General features: G+C 36.8%; 1 protein-coding gene across 1 annotated transcript in view; it reads right to left on the bottom strand.

The window, feature by feature from the left end:
• Positions 1–24,536, bottom strand: part of OCA2 (OCA2 melanosomal transmembrane protein) — a 166,653-nt gene that overhangs the window by 111,799 nt on the left and 30,318 nt on the right. The window contains exons 3-6 of the mRNA XM_015851083.3: positions 10,755–10,853; positions 9,980–10,168; positions 6,625–6,682; positions 5,268–5,340 (exon numbers count right to left, since the gene is read on the bottom strand). Coding sequence (XP_015706569.2) covers positions 5,268–5,340; positions 6,625–6,682; positions 9,980–10,168; positions 10,755–10,853 — 419 coding nt within the window. The remainder of the gene's footprint in view (positions 1–5,267; positions 5,341–6,624; positions 6,683–9,979; positions 10,169–10,754; positions 10,854–24,536) is intronic.

Below are 24,536 nucleotides of genomic sequence, written 5' to 3'. Positions count from 1 at the left end.
TTAACTCCAGAAGTAACAAATCAGGAGACCAACTCTAGTTATGACATGGCATCATAGTTTTTTTTCTGTGTCTTAACAAATAATATTACTCTCCACTGTGACTATACACATATCTCTAACTTGAGACATTAATTATACCTTCTATGAGGGCTGCTGACCTAAAGTTTTTAACCCAATGATTTGGGAAACTTTTTGACAGTCTGCATTTTATCAGAAATGTAGAAAGTAATTTATGTCTCAAAAAGCTTCACGTGAATATATTTATGGATGCTCCCTATTAAGAAATACTTTTAAAATAAATCTTATAACTACTCAGATGTCACATTTAGAAGCTATCGTAAAAGGCATGTAAAATTAAATGGGGAAAAAAATGAAACCTTATTTTCAAGAAGAGTGGTTCTTCTAAATATTGGCATACTTAAGAATCTTTTTCTGTTCCCATCAGAACATTTATAAAACCACCAGAAAGATTCCTATCATAAAAAAGATTCTCCTTTGATTTCAGGTGGAACTGAACATCATTCTCTGGTCTGCTGAAGTTCCAGCAGTTATCTTTCTGCAAACTCTATTTAGCAACTGTCATAATTCCATTGTTATACGGCAGCAGATCGCAGCCCTTATGAAAGATCGACTCAGGCTAAATTAGGAGAAAACTTCACCTACACATAGATTAACTAAAATGTAGTTTTTTTACCAGCCTGTTTTCCCAGTCTGCTGCTCAGCATACTTCTGTTCTATCTTACCTTGGCTTTATATTTCCCTTAAATACACCAGAATGTGGTCTCTTTTTCCATTTTGACCATTCAGGTATCACTTCAACTTTTAGAAACTATCCTTTTATTTCTAATATTCTCTTTAACTCTGCAATTTAACCATGATACATGTTTTCTTTTTTCTCTTTTCCAAACATCTGTGAAACATAGATTCCAGTATGTGCCTTTAAAGCAAGAAATCTCCCTGACAAGATTTAAAGCTGGAGCTGTTATTTTTATTTTACCTTGGCTAAGCTGCCTCATTTTTATGTAGTTCCATTCTTGAAATTATACTACTGTTGTGAATTATCCTGTCAAGGGATTTGGGGTTGCACACGCTTTGTGCACCACCACACAGTGGCTTTCTGTAGTTACATCTGGCACCAGACTAAGTCCATCACTCAGCACTAAACCATGACCTGTATTTTCTGCTCCTAGGAGGTATTTCAGAGGACAAGAGAGTGACCTCATACCATTTTACTTTTTTGTAGCTTACATAAACAACAAGATGGAATGGGATACAGTGGCTAAACATTTGTATTGTTATTCATGGACCAGCTTCTGTTTCTGTGCCACGAACATCTGTTTCTGAGTTGTTTGCTTTAATTTGTTTTAAACTGTTGAAATAGGGGAGATGGAATTCATTGTCTCATTTTACACCATCATTTTAGAAGCACCAACTCTCTATGAACTATATAAATAGAGAGAGACTGGAATGACTAACTCAGGTAGCTGGGATGAGTCACACCCCAAGCACTGCATCTGTGCTTCCATCTTCCAGCAGTTTATGCACTGTGTACAGAACCATCTGAAAAGCCACGACCGACAGAGAATCTCTATTTGTATGCTGACTTTGTGCTTTCTTTAACATCTGCCTACTGTAAAATGTACCTTGAGATTATTGCATGTAAAGATCTTCTTTCACTGAGCTTCCACTGTGCATATATACTAATGATCCTGATTTATGACCAGGCTGCTCCTTCTGGTTTCTTAGGTTTTTCTCATTTTTAAAAGACTTCTTTTGTGTTTGTTTGTTGTTGTTGCTGTTGCTGTTGTTTTTTTGTTTTTTTTTTTCCCTGAGCTTTAGAATCTATTTTAACATATTGTTCTTAACTCAGGTTAATTATACATGTCTCTGCAATTTTGTCTTTTGATCATCTCCTCAAATTACACAAAGTAGTTTGGCTAGGGAATGACTAGATCTCTCAAAGCTACCAAGGAGAGAGGTAAGCCAGGGAAAAAGACCACTATCTAGTCAATTTGACTCTGGCTTTTTAGGATGACCAAAGACCTGCTCAGTCATGACATCAGATGATGTATTTTCCCTAAGTTCTGTTTTGTGGTGATAGTACTCAGAGAGCAGGTGAGTAAGGAACTCTACAGCAGGTGCTATACAAATATAAATAACTTGCAAAATGTCAAGCCTCACTCCAAAGAATTAAAATGAGGAGGTATCAAACTCATAAAAGAAGCAATCAGATCAGGAGTGAAAGGATTTAAAATATATTTATTAAAAAATTGTAGAATTCTTGACCAGACACAGAAAAAAGAAAGAAAAAAAAAAAAAATTCTTTCCCTTTTTATTATTAGGTTTCGGGTCCACAAGAAGTACATTCTGACAAGCAATATGAAAAATGAAAACAAACTTGCTGCATCTAAACTGCACTAACTTTCCGTCATGTATGGCAGTAGCTGGCATAAGTACTGAGGTTCTTGAGAGGGAAGAAAACAAGACTTACTGAAACATCTGTCAGGGACAGAGATGATGTGAGAACCACTGACCCAGAACTGCACTAGAAGAAGACTTACCTTTTCTTTTAAACCAATATTTCTGCCACTGAAATGTAGGAATAGCAAAAAAATGTATGTGGCAAGGAAAGAAAAGAAGGCACTCTACTAGAGAGACAAACACTTCTTTAAATTATAGTGAATGAATGTACAGTTTGCATGTGTAATTCCTCAAGAGTACCCAAAAATCCCCATTATTTCTGAATTTCATAAAGCCTTGTTCAATTCTAAAAGTTACTGCACATTTCTGTTCCAGATGTCTGTTCCCTGTAGCTTAAGAAATAATTAAAATTTTGCTTAGGTTAGGGCAGAAATCTTTAGAAATGGAGCAAACAGGATCCATCAAGTATTTCAGAACATTCTTCAAGACTGAAAACTTCTGTGGTTAATGAATAAGTGCAATGAATAATTATTATTCTTCTTTTGATTAAACGGCTAATGGACTCTGGTTACTTGAAAGTTTGAATGGTTAAGGACTTACAGAAAATAAATATGTTCATGTGTTAGAATAGGTACCTGACACAACCTAGGAAATGCTGCATTATTTCTGATTCCATATCTCTTCTATTTTTATAACCCGCTTTCCAGAAGCATATCACCCTATTAATTATTGATGCTTCCCATTTAACATAAGGTCTTTCAGCAAAAGGTCTGAAAATGCTACACAAATTTACACTAACAAGGGCATTGAATCTTGCTTCCTACAGAAAAGCATCATTCAAGTTCACCTTATTATAAACTTATTTCTGTCAGGTACTAAAGAGTTGATCGTTCAAATTTAAAAGCAAATAAATCCTATGTCTTGTCAAAAAGGAACATTAACACTACTTTGAAAAAATCATACTAAATCCACTTAATTTGGGTCTTGTGCCAATAGGGAAATTAGTGTTAAAAAACATCTTACGTATTTAGAAAGCTTTTACTAATCACAGGAGGAAAGCTTCATTTTTCAGAAACTACAGCCAGCACAGTTCAGTGCTATGTGCCTACTTTGAATCCATGGGGATAGATAAAGCAAAGGGAGATGCACATGAGATACTAATAAATACACAGAAGTTAGTGGAAAAAAATCAACTAGAGTAAATTCAAGCAATAAACAAAGGTATGGAAACATCAAACAGGAGCTAGAGAAAATGGAAAAGTCTTAAAGAGACACTGTATTAGAAGTGGCGGCCAGAGACAGAAAGTCACAGCTCCAAGCAAGTCTGATATCTCATGTGCACAACAGAAAAAAAAAAAAAGAAAAAAAACACAAATATCCAAGTGACACCAGAATGATTAAGTCCAGTGGAATGACTCCGTCTGGTTTAAAAAATATATTTCCACCCTTGGTTTATTATTTTTCAGATTTTTGTAGTGTATGCAGATATATTCATAAGAGTGTGTATACTCAATACACAATTCAAGTACACAAGCTTTTCTGGAAAAGCATTGAAATGAGGTGGATGAAGTATTTTTAAAAAACATAAATAAAATGAGTAAATGATACTCAGTACCTATTCAACACATTTCAACTGCTCTTGAGACACGAGCAAGAAGGAAAGAGCATTCATTAGCATAATTTAGTATCGCATGAGGTAAGACACATCTTTTCCACACAAAGCTGTCTCATGCACAACCTCTACAGGCTTGGCGACAAGGACTATCACAACACACTTGTCTGCCTACCATGAAATTCTCATAGACGTTGAGAGTAGGTCTTAATGTCCACTGAGAATACTGCCATCTGTCAGCCAGTATGAATCACATCTTCAACATTACTGAGTGAATGGTTAGCGCTATCCAAGCCAAGTTCTTCATCGTGTAAGAAAGCGACACAAACATGTGAGCTTATGTCTGCATAAGCAAAGATCAGTAGCAACGGTGAGATGACATTCAGAATTGTTCACACCTTTTCCAAATCTCATTTAGAAACAAATTTCTCTCCTTGACCCTTCTGCCTGAATTATCCTGTCACCCTGAAAATGAAGCAGGACTTTTCTGGATGGCTTACTTATTATTTATTTTTTCCCAGCTCAGTGAGTAGAAAGGCAAGGACAGAACATCTAGCTTTCAACACGCATGACACAAAGAAGCTTCAGCTCCAGGCTTGTCAGATAAAGAAAGAGAATGCTATATTCTGTCTGACAGATATTTGGTTAAAGCATCTTGATATTACATGTAAAACATGAAATAAACAAATACATGATTATACTTATACCCCAACAGCACTCCCTGAAACAGAAAAAAAAAGAATAACCAGTTGCAGAATCAGTGCTCACAGTGCAGTAGCTGTAATTCCAATGCAAAATCTGTGTAAAGAGATCCAGTCCTCAAGTTATGCTACGACAGTTGACTAAAGCTTGAACTCAAAGACTTAACGCCAATACACCCTGATTCAGCAGACTGAGCTGAATTACAGTCTTGTGCTTTTCTAAACCACACATAAATGGGGCATTTCAACAAAAGCTTCAAAGAGACATAAAGTACCAACATGAACAAAATGCTGATGGGAGCTAACTGTTGAGGTTTCACTCATTCTACTAAATGTTTACTTGCTGTCTTCCAAAAAGCAATCTCTGCTTCTCACTATAAATTGCCCCCAAGCGCTAACCTCTTCTTCCTCATCTACCTACTAATAGCTGTGTAACATTGTGCTATTATTTGCAATAGTGAGGATGCTAACAAATCTGTTTAAAATGGACTCTCCCTACTTAAAGCTTAAGTTCTTTAGTGAAGGAAGGATACAGAAGCTTTCCAGGGGTGAGACAGCCAACATCTGCCAGGACACACGTTGATCTGGATAAATGCCAAACAAAACCTAGGGGAAAAAATATCTTAAGCTTATCTCAGAAACTTAAAGACTTTCAAACAATACATTAAATCTTAAGATTGCTTTCAGAATTTTCAGGCAAGTCTCCCCCAGAGCTGAAAAGCAGCCCAGGCACACATGACAAGGACAAGTAACTTTCCCCTCAGTGAACTTAATACCAAAATCACATTTTCAATATATTATATATTGATATATAAATATTGATATATATATATATTATATATTGATATATACATATTGAGATATATAGATATAGATATAGATATAGATATAGATATAGATATAGATATAGATATAGATATAGATATAGATATAGATATAGATATAGATATAGATATAGATATAGATATAGATGATATAGATATAGATATCCCAGTGTTTCTTCAGACACTGTGAATGGGTGAATTTAAGAGACAAAAATGATGATGAAGTTATACAGTTAGAGAGATATGATGAAGAGCAAGAGCAGCTCTAGTGGGAAGGGCAGGAGAGAAAAGTGCACTGTGAAAGACAGGACAGGAGAACAAAAAGCTTGCCTGGAGTCTTCAGCAAGAGAAGCCGAGGACAGAATAATTCTCAGAGAAAGACAACGTGAACAAAGGAAGAAAAAGTATCATAGCATGGTGAAAGAGAATGAAGTATGCAACAAAATGGTAATTGGCAATTCAGTTTTGAAACAGAATGGGAGAGATTTTTCAAAGACATCTTGGGTCTATCATCCTTCTTGAAATCACAACTCTTCACCTGTCTTTTTTTCTAGAGTTTCCTTTCAATCCTCAATTTGTGGAATTCCTGCCTACTCTCAGTTAGTGTAAATACTCGCTAGTGGGAACTGCTTCCAGCTGCCTTATTTCAACAACCTCACAGGAAGCAGACCTCCTCAAAAAAATGTTAGCATCTTTCACAAGAGAACTGCTGTTCAAAAGGCTGTACACAAGGAGATTTACACTTTGCCAAGGGGGCAACCATACCAACATTTCCCAGGTTTTAAGCAGTATCTTAAGAGCCATCCTAAATGCAAGACTGAGAACACACAAATTTGAGTTTCAGCTCTCTCCTCAAACTGAATTGCCTGCCACTTTTCAGGCTGGAGGGCAATGAACTGAGAAGCTGTGTGATTAGGCATGAGGACCAGAATAGTATTTCTAGTTTTTACCACCTTGTTCCCACCCATGAGACATTATTTTATCACGTAAAAGCAAATATCATTTTCAACTAATTGTAAGAAGTATAATAGAAGAAGGAGGAAAAGGTAGCAAATTCAATACTTACAGAGCAGACAACTACAAAGATAAAAAGGACTGAAATTTTCAGGAATTTTAGACAGCATCTGAAATGCAAGAAAAATGTATTTACTACACAGTTGTTTTAAAACAAATCTTTTCTATATTTTTGATAGTTCTGCCACATCAGATGTTGAGAACTTAAGAATGATAAAATACCATGTCACAGCACAGACATCACAATACACCACCCCTTGGGATTTAAAGGAGCATAGTCCTTTGTAGGAAGGTAGAACACAGGAAGACGGCACAGCTGAGTGGAGAGGACAAACTGCAGCATGGGCGGGGGGGTACTTTCATGAATGAATTTCTTGTCAGTGTTCTAGTAGGCATCCAAAAGTTCATTTTGAAGAAAAGAACAGTCTTTAAGGATCTCCTGGTCTTGAGACTGTCTTTTCAAATCAAGCATACTTTGTGAGTGACTCTAGATGAATTTTCTAGCAAATCTAGATTCTTTTTGCATAGCATGTCTGTGCCAGAAAATGGCCAGTTCTGGAAATCAAATGCCATCAAATCTTCCAGACTGCAAGAAATTACTGTTGAGTGACCTAAGCAAAACAATTCTAAATTCAATTCAAACGTTGAAACTTTATGTTTTCAAGTAAGAAATCTTAAAACTAATCATTTTTAATCACTGTATTGTTTTGTTGGTTTTTTTTTAATATTACCATAAAATGTAATTATTTAATTATTTTCTTGTTGCCCATCAAAATTTTGCAAAGATGTCTTAATTTACAGAACTCTTTTTGCTTATGGGCCTTTCTCACACCTCTTCCCTAATTGAAGACATTGATGTTTTCACCCCATTTTTTTTCTAAAAGTAAACATTCAAACATTGCTTTTCTGAGAGAAAGACAAATGCAAAGTTTGATTTAAGCCTGATGACAAGCAAGAAAAAAATATTTCACGTTACTGGGATAATTAGTTGAGAAAAAACAAAAGCAATGCAGTAAATAACTCAATGGACAGATGCTTTAGAACAAAATATTAAAGTGAAGTAATCTGAAGAAATAACTTTTAATCACAGTGGAAGTAAGTCCCTAAATCAAGTTCACTGTCAAAAAAACAACATCCCATCCTCACTAGACTTCTCCAAAAAAAGGCAGGAAAAAAAATACATTAGCTGATGAAAATATGATGCCACAGTCAAACTGCTATGAAGAGGCTACAACGTGCTAGGAGATGCGAGCGGTAGCAATAATCTGCAAACTTTGCATTGGGATAAACATCTAGAGAAGTTGAAGGAAGAAAAACAGTCAGTGAGGTAGCCTCTAGAAGCACCAGATATCCTTTCTTAAACTGGAAAACAAGTGGGAGAGAGGATAATAAAGTTTTGAAAAGAGAGGAATGACAACAAAAGCCATTATCAGCACCCCACAGCTGATAACTTCTTTCATTATTGTATGATTTATGGAAAACAGTGCCATCTCAGTCATGCATCATCTATCTTACCTGTCTACTCTCCCGATCTTCACATCACAGTTGTTTCAGTATTTTTGAGAGCTTGTTATGTTATGAATTACTAAATCCCAGTTCACACTGGTTTAGTTTTAATACGTTTGATATTTCCTGTTTGCACTTCAAGTATTTCAAGTAATAATTCAATATTTCAAGCAATATTTCAAGTAATAATAATTCAAATTACTATTGAAATAAAAGAAACAGCAATAACTCATTTTTAACACAAAGGAGAAAACAAGAAGCATTAATTAAGACTTTATAAATTCATAACCACTTGTCTGCAAATAGCAGAAACTCATCTCAAGGAGCTGACAAGATGTGATTAAAAAAAGCTTTTGGAAGTGGTTATTTTATTAAACATAGATTTTAAAAGCCTCTTTTCCTCCCTTCTGTTTGTTTTCATGGCATTTTGTATTAAGGAAGCAGCACTTATAACATCTTACATTTTAGAAGTGATGAGTCTTTGACTCGTCTGTGTTTTGCAATCTGTCTTTTTCTGCTGTGCTAATGTGGCACGGTGATGCAAGTACTAACTGTGTGCCAGACTCTCTATTGATATATGCCGCCAGCACAATCCTGCTTGACTTCAGTTGAAAATGCATGAAATATAAATCTGTGAAGGATTTAACTCCCTGTTCTAATCCAAATGAATTTTAGTCTGACCTGCATGTCAGGCAGTTTAGCTCCATTTATTATCTCTGTGGAGTTATGCTGATTTACATCATCTAAGGAGTTGGCCCCGGATGTACAACCAGCACTACAGCAATGAAAACATTTCACAGGAAGTTCTGCCAGAGAAATGCACTACCCCCATAAACATATGCTATACTGGAAACAATTGATTTTACTCTCCTGCTCAATGCTTTTGTTCCATCAAATACCGGGGAAAGCTACAGAGAGCGTGAAGAAAGACATCTGCCAAACTTCTTTGCATCTGCTCATATTGCACTAATTGCAGCCATTGAATTCTCCTGCTCCGTTTGTTCAGTAGCGTAAAGGAGCGTAGCACTCCACACAATACCATATGCACAATGAAAGAAGGAAAACAATTGTGAAATGATGAACTAAGAAAACATACAGATTGGGAAAAGAGTCATAGATTTCTTGTCAGAAAAGGCTCCATGGATCAACATGTAGATAGAGGTATGAAGTGCTTGGGCTCCATGCAAACTGCAGAGTTATTAGCAATCCAAACCAGAACAGGAAGAAATGTTGAAAATCTAGAAGTGGCAGAGAGATTTTGTACCTGAGACTAAAGGCTTTTCTAGCTACAATTCAGGGGAAAATATCCTGAGAACATTTGAATTTAAGCTTTTATTATATTTATATTTTTCAATACGTTAAAAGACTTCAACTTCATCCCTGCCTAAATGAGGTAAAAGACTACTTTGAGATAAAGAGTGAAATATATTAACACACTTAAAGACAGAAAAGTTCTTGGTTATAATTTGCATTGAATATTCATGAAAAGCTACTATGATGACTCCAGAAACATTGTTAGGTAAGTAGAAGACTATATATCTCTCAATCTATAGAGAAATAAACATTTCAATTAAAGATTTCTTCAAAGAAACTGAAAACTGAAAAACAAAACTGTGGAAAAGCCAAGAGGCTTTTAAAATATTGAAAGCAATAGAAATATTATTTAAATTCAGATTTAAAGTAGGTTTCTTGATTAATGATTCTAAGAGCAAAGCACTATTGATTATTGGGTAGAGGCTGTAATCACTTTCATCAGGGTTTATTTATAAGCTATCAATGGTATACCCTAAATATGGAGCATTACATTATTCATCTGCGGATAATATATCATTTTTTAGCCATCTAAACTTTAAAACTGCTGAAACTTGAAAAAGTAAATAAAATAATGTTTGAATTCAGACCTCATCTTTGATAAATTGAACTTGACATGAAGGTTGTCCAAGATTTCATATTTCTCAGACGAAGCAGACCTAGACAAACTGGTCATTTCACTTCCCAGATGAAATCTCTGTTCAAATTCTGCAGAGCTGTTGTCCCATGAATCATCATCTGTGGTAAAATCTGGATTATGAAGAGCCATGCATGGCAACCTGTCACATATTTTCAGTAAAGGGAAAATAAAACAGTAGTTTATTTCAACAGATATGAGATGCAACTGACCTTACATATGCTTAGCTTCTCTGTAATGCATTTTAATTGAAAATATCATATAAATACATTTATTCAGTACAGACTGATCTCCCCTCAATGGTACACCTGGATAGACAGAGAAGAAAAAGTCTTGTGATGTTTAGGTGCTCCTGGAAAAACAGCATTTTGAAGCACCAGACATGCCTCTGAATTTGATGTGCAATCCACAAGAATCCATGTTATAGCTCTACTATATCTTGCAATGAACCTAATGAAACCCAATATAAAGAAAATGAGAGCAACCTGCAGTTGCTTATCCCAAGGTCTCTCTAATCAACCTGACCTGCGACCTTACATCATTCCCCAACTCATTTATAGCCCCTTCTTTCCTCTCAAACTACTTCAGAGTAATTCTCTGCTCACAACTGCTGACATCCACTTTATTTCCCATTAGGTTTAGTGTCAGGATGTAAGAAAGAACCATGCACAATTAAATAGAAGAGATCTTAGGAAAAAAGTATTTTGAGTAAAATGAAAGTAACTCACCCATTTTCCTCAGAGGAAACCTTCAGCAGTGGTGTCTTCTCTGTAAAGCAAGTGGTTCTTGACCTTGAGCTGAATAATTTGGAAAAATTGAAGTGGTATCTTTGGAGTGAAGAAAAAAAAGAAATGTAAGTCTGTAATACAATGATTCACAATGGTTCTACAGAATGATTTCCTACAAGTACATCTAACAAGTTAAATGTTATTTAGGAATGGTGTTCTCTTAGCTTGAGTTTTTCACAAAGTTTGAACTAGTCGTGGTAGTTACTCCCTTGTAGTCATGATTGACTGCATGAGTGAAATGTACCTCATTCTAAAAGTGATGTCAAAAATGGTCATCAAAATTCTCTCCAAATGCCAGATGAACAATAGACAAATAATTCACATTTAGATGTGTACATTTTACAACCCTAACTTCACAGTGGAACATTAAAATTAAAATATATTCCAATCCAAGCCATTCTATGATTCTGTATAACTTTGTGTATGCATACTACATAAAAACGTAAAATAAAGGTTAATTTATGCCATTTGGAACATGGACCAGAGAAACATACAATCAGTGAATATACAAATCTCATTACTCCTAGAGAGGCCTATATGCAATGGTCACAAGAGCTGCAAGGAAACATAAAATGTGTTTTGCTATTGCTGGACTGTGACCAATCCAGAATAGGGCTACAGAAATTATCAAGGTACTGAAGCATCTTTCCTATTACAGAAGGCTAAGAGAGTTGGGACTGTTTAGCCTGGAGGAGAGGAAGCTCAGGAAAGATCTCTTCAATGTCTATAAATACATGACAGGAAGGTGCAAAGAGGCCAAGCACTTCTATGTGGTGACCAGGGCCAGGACAAGAGGCACTGGGCATGTACTGGGACACAGGAGGATCCCCCTGAACACCAGAAGCACTTGTGTACTGTGCAGGTGACAGAGCAGCATCACAGGCTGCCCGGAGGCTGTGGGGTCTCCTCCTTGGGGATCTCCAGAAGCTGCCTGGACATGGCTCTGGGCACCCTACGCTGGGTGGCCATGCTGGAGTAGGGGCTGGACAAAATAGACACAGAGGGCCCTGCCGGGCTCAGCCATTCTGTGATCCCATTAATAAAGCAGCTTGCTTGCATAACTGCGTTACCAGTTCAGAAGTCATGCTAGGTGTGGAGAAGATCACCATGGTTATTTTAGCCAGCAGTGACCACAGCCCTGATTCAAACTCTGCTTCAGGTACTGTATTTGCAGTCTCAATGAAAGAGAATGCAGTGTTAGAGAGAGAGTGAACTATCCAGTACCTCGGGTGAAATGCAAAACAGATTAGAATTCAGGTGCTACATTGCACTGACACTTCATCTGTGAAGAGATGATTGCATATGCCGAAGTCATTGAAGTGCTTCCTTTTTAAGTAGGAGAGCATCATTCACACAAAACATCTAAGTGGACAAACTCTGATATTTTAAAGCAAGTGCTGTTCTAGTCTTATCATAGCCTTAGATGTGAAAGATTACCTGAGCTTTCACAGAATAAAGTCCATAAAGATAGTAAAAACACTATCAGGACTTCAAGCATGAGTTCACTGAGTATTGCCTAAATGTTTCTGGCTCATCCTGTCAATCCACTTCATTTGAAATCTGCATCCAAAGGTGGTACATTTAATAAAAATTCTGATGATGGGCCTTGAAGTTGCACATTGAGAAATTTAACTGATGCAAAGACTGATTAACTGATTCTGCTGCTAACACACACACAAAATAATAATAATAATGGTTCCAAGAAGTATAAATTATATACTGTTCTGATCTACCCTTGCATTATTCATATCAATAAACATTCCAAGCTTATTTTTCTTCCTTTCCTCCTAGAATGTGTGCAAAATCTAGGAGCCGTAACCTGAAAATCTTCCATAAGTATTTCCATCACTTGCTTCATTGTTGGAGGGTGATACCAACACTGCTTTGTGTTATCTGTGTATATGCATATAAACATACATATATGCATACATAAGACAAACCTTATCCTCAAGAGACAATGAGGGCCAAGGACAGTGTTCTGCCACTACAAACCCACTATATCCACTGCAGTGTTGAGGTATGTTAGCAGTGCAGGGCAGAGACTTCTCACGCACAGATTCCCACATGGGTGTAAAGGAAAGCAGGAGGTAAAAGGGCAGATTGTGCTGTCCCTTTGTACACAGTTGCTTGGTAGTCACATATAAGTTTGGAAAAAATAGTTCTGAAACTGCTTTTAACCCAGTGGATTCCTACTGCTGAGATGAAGTGCTGATAGCAGAATGACTGGAGTTGCACTGAGACTGGCAATTTCAGAAATGGCAGTTTGTTTAGACAGAACTGAGTGAACATACTTTCAGTTTCAAGAGAGACACATGAGAGGTGATATATTCTGCTCCTGAATGGCAAAACAATTACAACAGTGGCAACCAGGAGACAACCAGGGCTTGGTGGAAGATAGTTTAAACAATCTGAAGTGAATCTTAGAATCGTTAGAATCTTAGAATCTTAGAATTGGAAAAGACTCCCAAGATCACCTATTCCAACTGTCCACCCACCATCAATATTGCCCATTAAACCATATCCTTAAGTACTACATCTACCCTTTCCTTAAGCACCTGCAGGGTCGGTGATGCTAGCTCCCTGGACAGCTTGATCGCTCATTGCTCTTTCTGAGAATAAATTCTTCCTAATTCACTGAAGAATTCTACATCCATTATTCCCACTGAATAGTGTATCCTTTGCAATTAATTCTCAAATGGGACTATAGATCTTCACAGGCTGACAAGAATAGCCAGTACAGTAAAACTTGGACAGGACAACATCAATTTGCAGAAAGTAAAAACACATGGACAAGAATAAGCAGCAGGAAACAGCCAGGCTTGACAAAACAAAAATAATTGGAGGAAAAGGAGGAGGGCTTGAAGACCCCCATGATTTGATCACTCTAATTAGAGTATGAGAGTAATATAAACACTAAAGCTAATTAGTTATAAAAGTTGAAAAAAACATCAGGCAAGAGTAGCACAGAGTACAACAGAGAGAGTCATCCCTGAATGGAAAGCTTGACGTGAGCACCCCTGTGTATCTCCCACACTTCCATGAAGACACTGTGGCAGGATTTGGTCATCAGCTTCAGATCTTTTGCAAACAAAACCTGGGAATTCTCAAAGACCCTTTACTATTACAGAAACAAATCTGCAGTGCATAAAAAGCTATCAGCATCATTCCCAGGGCTTCTCAGTCCTGCAAGCAGCTTTCTGTCATGACTTCTGAATTTATACTACATGCAAGTGAGGAGATGGTAAGCAGGATACTGCTTTTTATTTCATGATTCAGAGTCAGCAGTCATTAGTATTTTAAACATTGCATGAAAAGTCATGAAATAATTGAATTTTTCATGTGTTTTTATATGCACATACAGATATATCTTCACAAAAAAATAAACATTTATACCTCCCTTTCCTTCCAATGGGATGGGAGAAAGCTGAAAAAAAATAATTCTACAGAAACACTTTCATTCTTTTGAGTCACCATTCCATAAAATTGGAAAGCATTCAACCAACCAAAGTCTTGGAAAATTTATTTGACAAGGATTCTTTCAAGACTCATAAAGCACCACTCATACAGAAAGATACAGGTATAACTGATAGAAAAACAAGTCCTGTCCCCTCCCCCCAGCCCCCCAACCACAGATGTGGTCACATTCCTTCTCACATTTTTTCAGCTTGGCTTTCTTTTTTTAATTAGATGGTTTTTCTTTTTTTAATTAAATCTTTCAAACAGAATATTGTGTTCTTAACCACTTAGGTACTGCTGTGACAGCCTTGTATACAGATTTTGGGTCTATACACAGGAGCACGGGTTTGTTCTATGTTTTCTGAACTTGTTACTTGCAGTGAAAGTCATACCACTGCTAATCTTTCAAGCAATTACATTTTTTTCTGTCTCCATAGTAACCCAGAAGAGAAATCAGCATCACAGGAGGGCTGTCCATAATACAGAAGATAGAGCAGGTTCCACCAAGCCATGACAATGTCTGCAGATGAAGCTACAGCAGCTGAAAAAGGATCCCATTTACACATTACAAAATGTATGGGTCTAAATACAAACCAAACGCATTGCAAAAGCCCCCACAATCTGAGGATACGCCACTGCTCCCAGGCATGAGCAAAGCTCACAGTTTTTGGTGGCAATTTGTACTTCATTACAGCTTCTCATCAGAAATGTGACCAATCACCTACACTCGTTTGGGAAGTTTAAGGAGAAGCAGGTTCCCCCAACCTCCTAGACATGCAGAAAGACACAAGGGGATCAGAAGAGGAAAGGAAGTGGGAGTCTTCAGCTGTTCCTACTGACGGGATGACAGCTCTTCAGACATTATTCAGAATCAGCTTCATATAAGTGCTACAAGCTCCACCGGCAACCCACTACCATGTTTCATTAACTGCATATTATTGCTTCCAGTGTCTGAAGTGGGCTCAGGATGAAGTCCACACAGAGAATTCCATTCCTACCCTTGAGCACCAGACCTGCACCTTGACTATATGGACACTGACTTTTCAGTTTTTTCCTAACGTGATTATGCATGCCATTCTGAATGAAAGAAAATGGAAGAGTTTGTATTAGGAACTATTGTTTAGCAATAAGCAACCTTTTATTCCCAAGTACACCAAAAGAAGCAAGCATCTTACAGGAGTCTTAGGAAGAAAAAGATCATATTCATCCTAGCTAGCTAGCAAAGACTTAAAATAATCACTAGGCTTTGCTGGAGCCTATTATTTAGCCTCATATTGAAAAGAATAATCATGCCAACACAATGCATTAAGTTTTCACACTCTATAATAAAAAGCATACATTTTAAACACTGGAAAATATGATGCCTCATCTGCCATATGCTAAGTTGTGCATGCAAGAGTCGGTAAAGGAGTTATTTCTGTGACAACAGAAAGCAAAAATTCTCACTTAATAATTCTGCAGAAAGGATTGGGTCAGAATTGAAGATGAACTGTGTCTGGAGCATAAGTATTGTCCAAGGACGTTAAGAGTTTGGAATGTAAGTTATTGAAATATTAACTGTATAAAACATTAAAAAAAGATTTACATCAGGAAAAAAAGTGTTAGTATACTTCCCTGAGCTAGTAGTCACTAAAAGCTTTATAAGTGTGAAATTCACTGTTAAACAAAAGTTCAGGAGTACTATAAAGCCAAGAGAGTATTACAAAGTTAAGCCAAGTTTCCTACAGCAGGAGACCTGAATAAGAATATGAGAGACGATTAATCATGTAGGAGGCTGGTAACAACTGTAAGGCATTAATTTATCATTTCTGCATTGTTATAAGCTAAAGACTAATTTGAGAAGCACTGTCTTCTCTGATTAGAGAACATTAATCCTCACACCAAGTCATACGTACTGAACTAATTACTTTTATTATAACTGTAAACAAGCACATCATAGAAATAGATATTTTAAATGAAAACAAAACAAAACAGAAACAAAAAAGAAAAAATACACAAAAGCAACCTCATACCAGCATTTGACCACATTTAAAACACATTCTGCTGAAATATTTGGTAGTTGTTAATACCAAATGAAATCCACTTTTGGACAGTATTTATGTGGTACAAACTGTGCTGACCAAAACCATAGCACTCAGCTTCTAAACACTAACTGTGAACTAAACAGCTGTACACAAACATCCATCAACATCATTAGATACATATATATGTATGTCCACACATGGATGCAGCCCTTCATCATGATTTGTCCTCAGTGGCAATACATCATGGGGGAACTGAGTACCCATCACAAATGAGGTATGGTCAACTGAGACTCTAATTGTCAAGGGAAGAATCAAAGACTCCACAGCTTGCTTCTCTAAACAGACTCCAGACATCTTCTGATGACTGTTTTATGTAGCTTCAACTAAATCAACAAGTAACCTCTCAACCCCTTAAAAGCATGCACCATTAAGATGTCATAGAAATTTAGCAATGAAAGCATTACTTAATGCAGACTCATTTTCTCTTTGAATTTCCTAATTTTCTATAAAACAGGACTGTACAGGTTTCCCCGGGAGACTGTGGCAGTGGCACTACCTGACAGAATGTCAGTGCAAGGGGCACAGCCAGCCGACAGGTCTCACACAGAAGAATCTGCCATGCCAAGTCCCCAGGCATATAAACAACACACTTAAGAAACATGTAGTGAAATGTATTCTGAGCTAGACCCAGATATAAGTGGTTCCCCTGTAGAGGGCACAAGCAATGCACTGACTTCATACCCTTCTGCTGGATCTTGGGAGATGGACATATCCCACAAGAGGATGTGACTGAGATTTCTTCTCCTTTATTTGTTCAATATTCAGCTATTTGAAGAATTAAGGCAATTTTAGTTCAGAAATAGCTCAGAAAACAGAATGTTTTTAATCCAATCAGGCCTTTTAGGGTGATTATACTTCCCTGTAAAATGAAATTTTCAGATACCTCTAGGACATGATAATACTTTTTCCTCAAGAATCTTTGCTGCCTCTGCTAAGGGAAATCTCCTTCAAGACTTCAGGATAGACTGACCAAGACCCTGAAGCTCCTCTGACTCTATGTAAGAATAGGACTAAGTTCTTATGTTTTCCACTCCAGTGCCATGGTGCCACAATGACTGTCTGCCTTACCAGAGGGTAGTGGTGAAGCCAGCAGGGCTGTGACCTCCCTAACCAAGTCCCACCCCACAGCAACAGGTCAGGAATCAGGAGTGAGTCTGGGACAGTGAGCAGGGCCTGCCCAGAGCTTCATGACCACCTAGCAAGGACACGGTGATGGGACAGATTCAAAAAGGCCACCCTTTAAAGGACTGAGGGGGTGTACTTCTCTATTTTCTGCTTCAGCAAAGAAAATTGGAAAGAGACAGCATGCAAAAACTGTGGATAGTCTGAAGAAAATACATTGCAGGAGCAGGTGCTGCCAAAACAGTTTAACTATTAGCAACTGCCAGCAAGCTGCAAATTTGAAATAGGCAGCAGTAGCCAGGAATGGTAATGGTCCAAATTCCAAAAACCCAATTCCTTTACAGATTAAACAGATAACCTGTTAAGGGGTATTATTCTCAAGTATTGTGGGACATGCTGAAAAATGAATCCATTATGAGGAGGCAATTTATCAGCATCTCTTTAAGCATGACTGCGCTTGTAATACTTCAGCATATTCTGTAAGACTGGCTTTTAAATGCCAGCTTTTCTCTTTGGCAGTCACCACAGGATTTTAGCTTCACCAGCCCTGATGCTAACAGAATTTATGGCAAGTAAAGCATGGGGGTGGAAGGGCATTGTTTTTCATAGTCCATGAGGCAAATCCAAGACTCTAGAAAGTTAAGGAACTGGTCCTAACTTTATGTTTTAACTTTCTATCTGATCAGAGCTTCTTAAAGATGTCAATCTGGGGAACTGGGATGACAGAAACCTGAGTCAATATGATGTTGTACACTCAGAGGTCTAGAGAAAAGTATATTCAAGAACGAATATTCTCTGCAAGACTGGATTAATTTAAGGACAACACAAGAAAAGGATATCAGAGGAAGACCACTGAGTACTCAAATTGAGGAACCACTTTCCTACGGAATGATGAAACAAAATTATTTTGATATAGTTTTAATTAATCCAAGCAATACATTGACAAACTGTCACATGTAATTATAATTTTATCTTGCATACTTTAAATTTTGATTGATAAGTTATTCACCCCAGCTTTAGAGACTGAAAAGAGTAATTAGTAAGTTATATTTAAAGATGAAATTAAAAAGAAGCTATTATTCTTCTTTTATAAAACTTTTCTTTACAAATTACTGCTCCACATGTTTTATTTCAGGAATTTGGAGTAACATTATTCATACCTGCAACCTTTAAAGAAAAAAAAAAAAAAACTAATTTGTCATGAAAAACAAAGTACTTTCATTGTTTAGAGTGGAGGAAAAAAAAAAAGCAAAGAAAAAAAGGAAAATAAATTACTGATGTAGGAAAAAAAAAACCTCATTAACAACATGAAAGTATGTTTGGCTTCTTTTCCTGGAGAGCTCTAGAGAGAGGAAGAAACGCAAGCAGCACAACACCCTACAACTTGAAAAATTCAAGCTCTCCTCAAATAATGCTTTGTTTTTCATGTTGGATCTCAGCTATTGTAAGCTTGCCAGGAACTTTATTTTGTCCTCTGGTGAATGTACAAGGGCAGCTCTGAAAGTAACACCTGCGGGTTTTATGATGTTGGCCCACAACATCAGAGGTGGATGTATGGGAGTAGATGCTGAACCTTCCCACCAATATTCCATTATGTTTTTTTGTCATGCGACAGATAGCAGCAGAGAGGCAGTCTGATGCAATGGCATCTGATAAGAAAGAAAGGTGTGTCTCTGAATTTCTCCATGAAGAAAAAAAAATGGCACCCACTGACATCTGTTGATGCTTGCTGAAAATTAATGGAGTCCAAACAGTGGATATGAGCACAGTGAGATGGAAGGTGGTGAAACTCTAAAACAGTGGATCACACCCACTTGTGCAGATTTTTTTACAAGCATGGCATGCAGGCTCTTGTTCATTAATGGCAAAAATGAGTAGCTATCAGTGTTATTGAGCTCTTTGTAACTATTGCAGTTTTCATGGGAATAAATAGGATATGCTACTAACAGAGAGACATACATAAGATGAAAAAGAGCAATTTCAAGAGCCTAGCTTCACATCTGGTAAATAATTATGTTCTCATAATGCCTTGCACCATAACTAGGACAACTAATTTGGACTTTACCTAGATTCTGATCTCTGATTCTGGATCCACAAAAAAATGCTGACATTCTCTCCATAGCTAGGATATGAGAGACAATATTCAGAGGAGGCAGAGAAAAAGAAACAGCAGGAAAATTTGAAGATTAAAAACTAATTTGTAGGAGTGATATAATTATTATCTATCAAAAAAACACTATTAAGTTGATTAGATAACGTGATTTTTTTTTCAGTGTAATTTAAGTCCTTCAATTATATTTCATCTTTTTATTATTTTGGTTACAGTGAAAGTATTAAAATTCCCTTTTTAAGCTGTGGCTAAGTGTAGCACAGCAAAGATATTCACATAACTTTTGCCATCTCAAGGGCTTCTCTACAACAGCTGCAGTCACTCAGGAGACAGAGCTCTTCAAACCATTTTCCTCTCATCTCTCATGTTGTTTACACAAAGAACCTGTAGAAGTAACACTGAGTCTACTTACTAAACAGTGCATAAGCCTCACACAAACAACAGATGTATGATAGTGTCCTGATTTTCATGCTTCTTTTTAATGTACTTTTAATTTGCTCTCAGATTACAACTCTTTTTGTTACTTGAGATTTTTCACCAGAAAAGTTACTCTGTATTTACTAGGAACTTAAAGACCTATGAACAAGTCCTACCAAACATGATTTCTTCCTCCCTAACAAGTAATTTCTAAACAAGAGTAAATCTATATCACTAGACACTGTATTCATCTTCAAGTTGTAGCAAAGATGAATTTTATTTAAGAACCTGAAATCCTCAAGGAATAAATTAAAGAAGCCAGGCAGAAGAAAAAGGCTGCTGATAACAATGTACTTTTTGCTGGAGAATATTTTTTATTTTTATTTTTATATCTAGCTTTTTCACTAAGACGATGCTTTTTCCTGTAAGAATCCTTCACTAAAAGCACTGTGAAATGTTAACACACATGGTTTCCACACTTCAGGAAGTTTATTCTGCAGTACTGTGTCCTGTTTTGCTTCCATCCTTCTTTCTTCTGCCTTTAAAGGCTTGGTAGGAAACTTGGCCTCCAGTGTCATAAAGGAGCTATCTGATTTCTGTGAACAAGGAACTTTAAAACATGGATTTTTGATCTAGTACCAATGGAAGACAACTTTGATACGCAAGATTCAACAAACTCATTCAACCAGTGAGAAGTATAAGTGATGAATTCTAAAGAAATTCTGAGAATTTCCTTGTCTCACCTAAATTCCTTGAATTCCTTGAATCAACTGATTCATCATTCTCCACATAAGAGCATACTACTGTGCAATGAAAAACTCAACAACTACAAAAAAGTAGCCTTTCAGAATTCAGAAGGAAGTTCATTTTCTACTTGGCAGATATGTTTGTTCCAGCAATATGGCTTAACTTTATATCACATTTATAGATAGAAATGTGGTTCTTACCATCACATAAATGCCAGATTTGCTCCTCTCAGATGCTGCATTCCTTTTGGACCTATATGTAGAGACACTTCCCTTACTTTGTAATTTCACAGAGACAATTTCTTTCCATCTTCCTCCTGACCTTACATATTCTTACATAACATTTCCTATGCATATTCTAGAAATCTTCATCCTCTCAAAGTTCAGTAAGACCTGAACATGGCCCACCATAAAAATAAGATAGAATTCTGTTCTGTAGACAGACTTCACATCCACATGAAAATTTCTGGATATCCAGGAATGAGGTTACATAAATAAAACCTCATTCTGTGCTCTCAAAGAAGAACAAAGAGAGAGCAAGTCCATTTGGCTGGATATAGAAATATAATTCTCCAGGAAGACAGAATCTACAGAAAATGGGAAACCCCATGCTGACACAGCTGCTCGTTGCTATCAGCTTCTCTCTATCCTTTCCCTCTCATTAAGGTAGAAGGCTCCAAGCTGCTACACAGAGAGGTGAAAAAACAGCAGATTGTTACAAATGACTTGCACTAAAGAATAAAAACCAATGTGACTGTCTCCAAGAGCAGAGACATTGGCTCAAAGAATCTCTGTAACTGGCCCCATCCTCATAGAGATGTCATGGAACACAGGAAATTTGAACTATTAAAGATAGAACAAAGATTATTGCGTTTCGTTTCTGCAAGAAGGTATTCTGCCTGAATAATTTTCGATCAAAAATGCCTCTTAGCATTTGGAAAATCACATAAATGACAGGCTTTTCAACAGGAAAAAAGCAAAGCCTGTCCTTTGCTATGTGTTGGAGCAGTTACACAGCAGTTTGATTGTAAGTATTAAAAAGGTTTAGTGCTGCTAAAGTAAGGACATCTCCAAATAATAGAAGACTGAAACGTACATCACATGAATGAAAGCTAGACATAGTGTTAACAAAACACTGCTTCTCACATATATTTATTTAATAAAACAGCAACAGACTGTTGCTATAAACAGCCAGTGAACTAACAAAAATCTTTTTAATAAGGTCTGCACAAGTAGTTTGCAGAAAGAAATTATCAATAAAGTATGACATAGCGGGAAAGGTCAAGGGTACTCCAACAATATGGAAACACAAAGAAAAAGAAGGGTAAGTATGTGCTCTAGGCAGAGGAATAATGAAGTGTTGTGTTTGTTGTTTTATTGGTACTTTTGAATAGAGAGAAAGAACAGGAGAGGCACAATAAGATGACCAGCAACAGTCATTCTTTTAAGTTGTAACATGTAGAGGTAGCTCTTTTGCACCTCAGGAACCAACATGGAATGATGCTTATTTCTCTACACAAAAAATAACAACCTTAAAGCCCAAATAATGGCATTACACTTAACTCATGGCACTTAAAAGTAGGTTACAATTGGTAAAAAGTTTTTTGTTTTTTGTTTTTTTTTAAATCTATGAGAAGTAATAGTATATTTTATGTTAAGGTCATGCAATGTGAGAGTTAGTCAGAACAGTGTAAGAACTAAAGCAGGAATTAACTCATCTAGAAGCTTTATTTAGAAGTGTAAGCTGAAGAAGGAAAATATTGTGATGCATGGTGGAGGTAAAAGACCAAACTTGAACTTAAGACAAAAATGTATAGACTTTTTTTTCTGTTTGTAAAGGCTGCTGATTTAGAAAGGAAAGATAGACACCATCAACATTTCTTCTTCATTGTAATAGGTGTGGTCAGACTCTCAGCCCTGTGTTGTTATTGCAATTTATATATAAATTTAACTTTGGTCAGTAACCAAACACTGTAACCTCAACAGGGCAAGGTAAGTTAAGTTATGAAGAGCATTCTTCTTGTTAACAAAGACCAAATGTGATGTAGGCAATGACACCAAGTCCTAGTTCCCAAATAAATATGCAGTCTGAGTAGGCACATGGTGCCTGATTCTATATACAAGTAAAAGGATACTGTTAAATATAAGGAACCTGGTGTCAGTACTTTCTGATATAAAGGCATTTGTATGACCTAAATCTACCTAGATTCATACAGTGCTTGACAAGTATGAAGAGCCAAAATTAACTTTTTTCTATCCTACCTAAAACATTTGTTGGATTGACACAAGAAAAATTAAATGATCAGTCCTCCTCTAAATTGTACATATATTAGTACATTCGTTAATTGCCTGTGATGTGGAGCTCTTGTGCATTCTGCCTCAGAATTTCACACTTCCAGCAGAAGATGACAGGTCCAGTGACATTAATGGAGTTCTTTCAACTTCAGTTATCACAGCAATAGGTTCAAAATTGTGACTGGCATCTTACCCATACACAAATATTTCTGACAATGTATCATTCTTTTCTGCCAAGGATAGTCTGTCTTCTGGGAAAAAAAATAGTCTAGTTGGAATATTTCTAGCCCTATAATCCTCTTCAATACTGTTATACAACTATGAACAGATTTGTAATGAGTGTATGTTGTTATTTAATTTGTGGTTAGAATCAATAGCTTTCCACAAGTTGATGATCAAAATTTTTACTTTCTATTCCTTACAGTTTCTGACATAGCTCATTTTGGGGGACAATTCATTGCAGCACTTCTGCACTGAGAATTTGGTTGTATTGACCTGGTCTAAAAAGCAGTGGGAGCCACCCCACAGAGTACACATAGCCACATGCTGCTAGATGTTACGAATTGCTTATTTACTTAATACTATGGCATAGCCCTGCTGTTTAGATTGCACAATTAAAGACACATCAGACAAAACAGAACTGGGTTCTTTGTTACACTCCTTTCTGGGTTTACCATTCCTTTTATCAGACAGATCCACTAAATTCAGGTTCTTGCTTTTCACTCTAAGAGGGTTACATGATGTACCAGCTGTCAATAAACTCCTAAAAGAGGATTGCAGCTCACATGTCATTGACATGGCTGAGGAGGCAGAGTTGCTTCTATCACTCCTAGTATGATTAGAGACAAAAGAATATTTCAAGCCGCTTTTACTTCTTTATTTTATAAGCAGCAGAGAAAGTTAATTGCATAAGCCCACAGCAGTGGTTAGAAAATTCACTAAAAATATTTACCTGCTCTACTCAAAATTCTGTATTTGTTAAAGATTAGACTTCTTACAGTAAGTTCATCAATAACATGGCACTGCCTCCTCAAAGAGCAAAGGCAGTTCCCCGACACACAGCAGTTCAATGTGACTGTCAGCATGGCTGCCTGAGTCAAAAGATTTCATATTCTGTCATTGCCAGAGCTTCACTTCAGGCAAAAGAGCTCTTACAAAAACCCTCCAGGATCACTGGCAGATGGACTGTGTTTACTGTCCCAGCTGACTTGCACAGAAAAGGGAACAGTTCAGAAGGTGTGAGCAAAACCTACAGCCTTTCACAGCTGCTTCTGAATGATGCTAATTCACAGGCTGTACTGAGTCAGTATCTTCTGCTGCATTTCTGAGAACTGTGAGTTTTCCTAACTGCCAATCTGTTTTCTATTTCACCCTGGCTGAAAAAAAAATCATAAAATTTGCAAAGCAATAAATAAATAAATAAATAAACAAGTGCATTACTTCTTTTTGATAGGACCTGGCTCCAGCTCAGTGTGCTGTCCTTGACTTAGCT

The sequence above is a fragment of the Coturnix japonica genome, chromosome 1 (assembly GCF_054131305.1).
Source record: "Coturnix japonica strain WE chromosome 1, WE-NBRP24, whole genome shotgun sequence".
Taxonomy (NCBI): domain Eukaryota; kingdom Metazoa; phylum Chordata; class Aves; order Galliformes; family Phasianidae; genus Coturnix; species Coturnix japonica.
This window is presented reverse-complemented; position numbering and strand designations above follow the sequence as displayed.